At 55.3% G+C, this 6,711-nt stretch overlaps 1 protein-coding gene across 1 annotated transcript; it reads left to right on the top strand.

Moving 5' to 3' along the window:
- Positions 1 to 270: 270 nt before the first annotated feature.
- Wfdc2 (WAP four-disulfide core domain 2) lies at positions 271 to 6,091 on the top strand. The gene is made up of 5 exons (XM_048349404.1): positions 271 to 503; positions 607 to 742; positions 847 to 1,016; positions 3,442 to 3,588; positions 5,942 to 6,091. Exons 1-4 carry the CDS (start codon positions 317 to 319, stop codon positions 3,585 to 3,587), a joined length of 639 nt encoding a protein of 212 aa, XP_048205361.1. The 5' UTR covers positions 271 to 316; the 3' UTR covers position 3,588; positions 5,942 to 6,091.
- The last annotated feature ends 620 nt before the right edge of the window (positions 6,092 to 6,711 follow it).

Consider the following 6,711-nt stretch of genomic DNA (forward strand, 5'->3'; position numbering starts at 1 on the left):
GACGGAGGGAGGGAGGCGTGGACCATGGTCCCGTCCCGGCCACAGCTGGTTTGGCTGCGCCCAATCTGCAGGCTGCTTCGGTTCCTGGTTCCCACCGGGGCCAAGAGTGACACCTGATCCTCGGGGATTGTGAAATGGCATGAGGTGGCAGAGCGCCCGTGTTGCCTGCTGGGCTCCCTACCTCCTCCCCCACCTCCCCTGCACCCCTGCTCGCCCCGCCCCTCCTCCACGCCCCCCACCCCCACCCGGCACCTGGTTAAATCCCCCCACTGGGGCTACAGCTCAGACCTGCACCCCGCCCGCCTGGCGCAGCACCATGCCTGTCCGTGCGGGTCACCTCTGCTGGCTGGCCTCAGCCCTCCTCCTCGGGGTGCTGCTGCTGGGCCTCCCCCCAGCTTCAGGTGAGCGGGGCGGGGAGAGGCCCAGCTGGGCGCAGCCAGGCATGGGCGTAGCCTCTTTGGAGACTGGGGCCATGACAATTAAAACGAGGGGGCCTACAGCTAGTTCCTTGGAGCTGGGGGCGTGGGGGTCCAAGGCACGGGAGGTGGGCGGGGGGGGGGGTGTGGACCACTGACGGCTGAAGCGCTGCAAGCTTCGTGCCTGCAGGAATCTCTGCAGAGACCAGGAAAGCTCCTGAGACCCGACCTGTGACGACCTTCACTCCCAGGACCGAGCGGGAGGCCCCCCGTGGCAAGCCTCAGTCGACCCATGCATTCCCAGGTGGGGGAGACCCGGGCAGGAGGTGGGTCCCCGGGGGCTTGGAGGGGACACCTAGGCCCAGTGCGTGCCCTCGGAGCCCCGAGGTGCGCATCCTTTGGGCCTGGGGCTCAGCCTCCTCGCTGACAGCCTCGCGCCCCGCGCCCGCTTCTCCCGCACAATAGGGGAAAAATCGGGCGTGTGCCCCAAGCTGCGGGGCGATCGGAACTGCACCCGGGAGTGCCTAGACGACCGAGGCTGCGCCAGCAACCGCAAGTGCTGCCCGGCCGGCTGCGGCGCCCTCTGCGCCGTGCCCAACGGTAACCGTGCGCCCTGGCGGGGGCGGGCCCCGGGGGGGGGGACCCGGGCTCCGGGAAGAAGCGGACCCGGAGGTGCCCGGAAAGGCCGAGGGGAACGAAACTCGATCCGCCGGTGCCCTCCCTCGGGTGCCCCTCCCTGGAGGCGCGGCCAGCGGGAGGAGGGCCCCCACCTCTGCCCAGCCCCGGCCGGCCTCCAGGCTGTGGTGTCAGGCCGCTTCCGGGCACGCACAGGACACTGTTCCGGGCAGCCTGGGCAGCCCCGGGATCGGGGTGCGGTTTCCTGCGGGGGAACCTGGGGCCCAGGGCCCGGCTGGGCACCAGGAGGGAGGAGCTCAGGTCTCTAGGAATCTGCCCCCCCTGCCACCCCGGGAGCGCCCTGCCTGGCGAGACCTCAGATGCCTCCTTCCGAGTGGGAAGCCAGAACCCCTTCTGAACACCTGTCCTCCTTCCTCCCTCCTCTCTACAGCCATCGCCCAGAGCTAGAGAGAGAGAGAGAGAGACAGAGAGAGAGAGGGAGGGAGAGGGAGAGGAAGAGAGAGACACACAGACAGACAGACAGACAGACAGACAGACAGACAGACATAGAGACAGAGACAAAGAGACAGAGACAAAAAGAGACATTGACAGACACAGACAGACATAGAGAGACAGAGACAAAGAGACAGAGACAAAAAGAGACATTGCAGACACAGAGACAGACAGAGATAGAGAGACAGAGACAGAGACAAAGAGAGAGAGAGAGACAAAGAGAAAGAGACAGAGACACAGACAGAGACAGAGCGCTTGTCAATGCTTGCTGGAGTCCAGTCTTCTCCCCAGGCTGAGGACCCGGATCAGGACCCTTACCATGGAATCTAAGTTTCTTATTTTGCAGAGGGGAAAGCTGAGGATTTGAGGAGACAGGGATAATGGGGGGTATGTGAAACACAGGTGCTGTCATTAGAGTCTCCATGCTTTTTCCCAGAGATGCCCACAGAGGCTGGGAAGTGGGAGGTGGAGGTCCAGGAGAGGTGGCATTGGGGAGAGAAAACCAGAGCAGGCAGGAAAAGCATTGCCAGGCAGGAAAGCAGGAAGGACAGAGGGAGTCGGTTCTGTCAGATGGGCGAAGATCCTGTTTCCTTGTCTCAGATGGACAGAGTCAGGCAGGACAAGGACGGCCAGCTGGCCTTCTGAACCAGGGAGACAGTCCACCCCTCTGCCAATCCAACTCCGGCAGTTCCTTGGTGCCTGATCCCAGAGCCGGTTGCTTTATCTCTCTCTCCCAGCCTGTTTTCTTGTCTAAAAAAGAAAATAGGAATGATCATCTCAGACTCTGAGACTGACATGGGAAGTGTCTCACGACCGAGTGGATGCTGTACCTGGGGGCTCGCTTCGTTAGTGGATGATTCTTGTTTTTTCCCTTTTGTCCCAGGGTTGCCCAGATCAGGAGCCCCTGCCCTTTCCAGGGAAGGGATTTTTTTCATAGTGGGAAGTTAGGTGTCTGTCAGCCACTCGCATGGTCCTCTGGAGTGAGTCACTCAGTTCTTGGCATCTGTTGTACATTTAACTGGGCCTTGTATCCCTCTCCTCAGAAAGTGTAGTGTGTGTGTGTGTGTGTGTGTGTGTGTGTTGGAAGGTATGCTTTCATCTGTGCATGGATAATAAAGAATGTATGGATTGCCACAATGCTGAGGGACTGTAACTAGGAATGAGTCTCCAGGAGTGGGTGAAGGGAAAATTATGAGTCTGTCCCCTGCCTTGCATGGCACCTCACAGTTTATGGAGCAACCTAGTGTATGGTGCCTGTGTACAGGCTCTAGGGCCAGATTTCCTGCAGGTCAGAGTTTAACCTTTATCCTGCACGGCCTTAGACAGAGTGATCTCTCGGTGTCCGTTTCCTTCTCTGAACCATAAGCAGATGTTAATAGACCCTCTCCTCTTCTTTTCAGGTTAATGGGAGAATTAGATGAATGAATGTATGACAAATGCTTCGAATAATGTCTGGCGGTAGCAGGAACTAAATATATGTGCACAGTTACAATTACTCATCATAAAACCTGCCAAGTACTTTGGTCTTTGGGGGGGGAGAAATAATACATGTCTGCTTCCATTGCTTTCACGGCAACCCAGGATGCCAGAGTATACTGGTTCCATGTGACATCTTGAAGACTCTGGGGCTCTGGGAGGTTTCAGGCTGTAAACCACAAGGTCAAAAAATGGCAGAGCTGGGGCTCAGGCTGAGGTCCCAAAGCCATCTGAGAGCAGCAGGAGGAAGGACTTACAGGCAAACTCCCTGACACCCTGAGAGTAGCTCAGACCCCCAAGATGAAATCAGGCAGGCAGTCTATTGGTGGTGAGTCAGCAAAGGGGAAGTGAGAGATCATGCTAACTCACTAGCTCCCTGTGCCCCTTTAACCTAACTCCCTTTATTCCTTGTTATACCTAGAAAAGATAGGCACCTGTCCCAGTGTGAAGTTACCCCAGCTTGGAATCTGCCAGGACCAGTGCCAGGAGGATAGCCAGTGTCCCGACAATATGAAATGCTGTCGCAATGGCTGTGGAAAAGTGTCCTGTCTCACACCCGACTTCTGAGGTAGGTGGGGGGCTGGGAAAAGGGTGGTCTTATGCCAAGGGGTGATCGTACCTCACTAGGTCGAAAAGGAAGACCTTGGAAAGTTTTGTCTTTTCTTTTTTGGTACTGGGAGTCAAACCCAGGACATTGTGCTTGCTAGCCAAGCACTTTGCCACTGAGCTACATCACGGCCTCACCTTGGCCATTTTATGGCTGCTTCCTTATCTTGACAAATATTCCCTGAGCATCTTTCAGTATCATGGACCCTTCTGGATGCTGGGGGAGCCGGGGGGGGGTGGTTGATGAAGGGACAGATCAGACAAAAATGTTTCTCTGGTGGGGTGTAGCTTCTAGTGGGCGGTGAGCAAAATAAATAGGCAAGCAGATTATGTGGGACACTGTGGCGAGATAAAGGCCACAAGAGCAAGAACACAGAAGGGAGATAGCGAGTGCCTGGGGGGAAGGAGAAAGAGGGGGGCTCTCCCAGTGTTTATGTGGGACCGTGGGTGGGAGCCTCACCACGAAGGTGGGGAATGATAAAGGAACCGTGGGCATGTCAGGGAGAGCACCGGGGGCAGAGGGGGCAGCACGGAGGAAGGGCGGAACATCCCTTGGCACTTCCGAAAGAGCCAGATGGCTGGAGCCAAGCGGGCAGGGAAGAGTGATAAGAAGAGAGGCAACAGATGAAAGGGGCCTGAGAAGCTCATGGGGGGGGGGAGGCGGGGCAGGCCGTGGCTTAGACCCAGAGGTCCAGAACTTGGTCTGATTGACCTTTACAAATGCCACACTGTAGAGATGCGGGGCCGAGCGAGGCAGGGATCCTGCGATGGGCGGGTGAACAACAAACAAGGTAGACGGAAGCAGGAAGAGCGATGGCTGGGTGGGAGCGATGGGGAAGGCAGGTGGGGTAATGCTTGCTGGTGGAAGCAGGCTATGAAGGAAAGAGACGGCTTCTTGGTTTGTACTCTGGGACTGTAGCGAGACAGGAGCTGCGGAGTGAGTCACGGTGTGGTAGGAGAGGGGAAAATGGCAGAAAGAAAAGAAAAAGTGGTTGAAAGGCCTGCTGTGGAAACAGGAAGCTCTTTGCATGGCAGGCAGAAGAGCTAATCTTTCCTTTCACCAAATTGTTTACCTTTATGGGACAAACGTGGTAGAAATCAGGTACACTCATCTCGGCCCACCCGATGTGCTCGAAGTAGGTTAAGCTCTTACTTTCAAGCAGGGCAGGGATAACCTCAGGTCTTCTTGTGGCTCTGGATAGGGAGAAAATAGAAGATGATGAAGTCTCCCTCTTCCTCATCCAACATCAAAAGTCAAACAATATTAAGTCATAAAGTAAATTAAGCAAAGGCTTGCTTGTTCCATAGAGTAAGTCAGTAGTGGGGCAGTAACAACAGTGACCATCACACCTTCCCAGAGCTTGCAGCTCAGTGGCTACAAGATGGGTGACACTCCCATAGCCGGCAGGCAGTGCCCCGTGTTGTGGGAAACAGGCAGATATAGAATGAGTTGGGTCCGAGGAGCCCTCCCAGAGGGTTGACCAAGGGCTAACCTAAAAGTTGAGAGTGAGGATGCTCCTGTGTCCTTTCCACCTTGTGGTTTTAGACAAGTTCTTGCTCATCTTTGGGCCATAGTTATAGCTCCAAGAGTCAAAGAATGGATGGCCCTCATGTTTTCTTCCTCTCCCTCCATGTTGTAGCAATGGGTATTGTGTGAGGCAAACTAAGGGAGTCTAGGCCCACTGGCGGAACCCACAAGTGCACAGCTAAGATGACCAGAGCCCGAGAGTGAGGACGTGCCCACGCTCCCAGGCTTGCTATTTCAAAGCGTGCCCTTTGGTGGCAAAGAGACAACTGTGGCTTTCCTAGGACCCAGAGCTCTCCCAGGATGCCAACCATCTCTTAATTCCACGAATGCCAACTGCATGGTAGCCTTTGCTGACAGGATGACTGCTCACATTTTAGCTCTGACAATCCGCTCGCCTATCCACCCCCCTGTGCCATACTCATTTTGTAGAATTAGGACCGGTTAACTACCTGGTCAGCTGATCTCAGCTTCACTTAAGCAATGAGCGTATAAAGGGAGGGTGGTAGGGAGATTACTGGGGAGACAGCCATATGTCGATCTACATGGCTCACCCAAGAGACAACAGAGGTCAAGTGGGACCAAGACATAATCCCAGATGTGTCCCAAGATGATCTGAAGCAGACGAGATGGAAGCTAAAGAGAAATTCAAGCAGAACCCTAAGATGGTGAAGCTTGCTATGTGTGCGTGGGGGGTAGGGTAGAGTTTGGGCCTGATTCAAGCTGCCCAGTGTTGTTCCGTATGACGGGTATTATTGCTAATGTCATTATCATGGTCTTCTTCCTCCAGCTTCAGCTACCACCAGCATGAGGAGTGGGGAGGTGATGTTTCTGCTTGGCCATGAATCCGCCCTCATCCCTGCCGCGCTTTCCACTCCCTGGCCTCTTTCCCCATTCCTTCCTCCCTTTCCCATCCAATAAAGTGACCACTTTCAGCATCGGTTCTTATCCCTCTGTCTGTCTTTTTTTGCTTCCCCTGACATTGGTTGAGGGGGCGGGGACAGGTAGGGGGAGGGCAGGAGGGGGGTGGGAGGCCATCCAGAGATGAACCCCTTGTCTCCTGTGCACAGCTAGCACTTTCCTGGTGAATTTGATCCTGTGAGGTTGGTCATTGATGTCCAAGGCTCAGAGAGGGGGTGGAGTGCCTCAGATCACTCAGATGCACGGTAGGCATTCTCATAATGGCAGCAAGCTTGTGCTGAGTGACAGACACAGCACTGAAAGGTTCACCGAGAACAGTTCCTAGCAGTCCCAGGTTACAGCCTGGGACATCCAGGGGTAAATTACCCATGGCCGCACAGAACTAACTTCTTAGGCCCTCATCTCCTAGACTGGATTCTCACACAGGAGCAGCATGAGCTGTTCTATGCATCCCAAGTTCTCAGGGCCAAGGAGCTGTGGATCTTTGTTTTTTTTTTTTTTTTTTTGCCAGTCCTGGGCTTGGACTCAGGGCCTGAGCACTGTCCCTGGCTTCTTTTTGCTCAAGGCTACCACTCTGCCACTTGAGCCACAGCGCCGCTTCTGGCCATTTTCTATATATGTGGTGCTGGGGAATCGAAC

The sequence above is a fragment of the Perognathus longimembris genome, chromosome 6 (genome assembly GCF_023159225.1).
Source record: "Perognathus longimembris pacificus isolate PPM17 chromosome 6, ASM2315922v1, whole genome shotgun sequence".
Taxonomy (NCBI): domain Eukaryota; kingdom Metazoa; phylum Chordata; class Mammalia; order Rodentia; family Heteromyidae; genus Perognathus; species Perognathus longimembris.

Excerpts from the sequence above, each read along its gene's own strand:
- Wfdc2 (XM_048349404.1), top strand. The coding sequence starts at position 317 with ATGCCTGTCCGTGCGGGTCACCTCTGCTGGCTGGCCTCAGCCCTCCTC. Across the intron at positions 743-846 it reads GGGGGAGACCCGGGCAGGAG|CCTCGCGCCCCGCGCCCGCT; the intron begins GTGGGTCCCCGG and ends CCTCGCTGACAG. Across the intron at positions 1,017-3,441 it reads CCTCTGCGCCGTGCCCAACG|AAAAGATAGGCACCTGTCCC; the intron begins GTAACCGTGCGC and ends TGTTATACCTAG.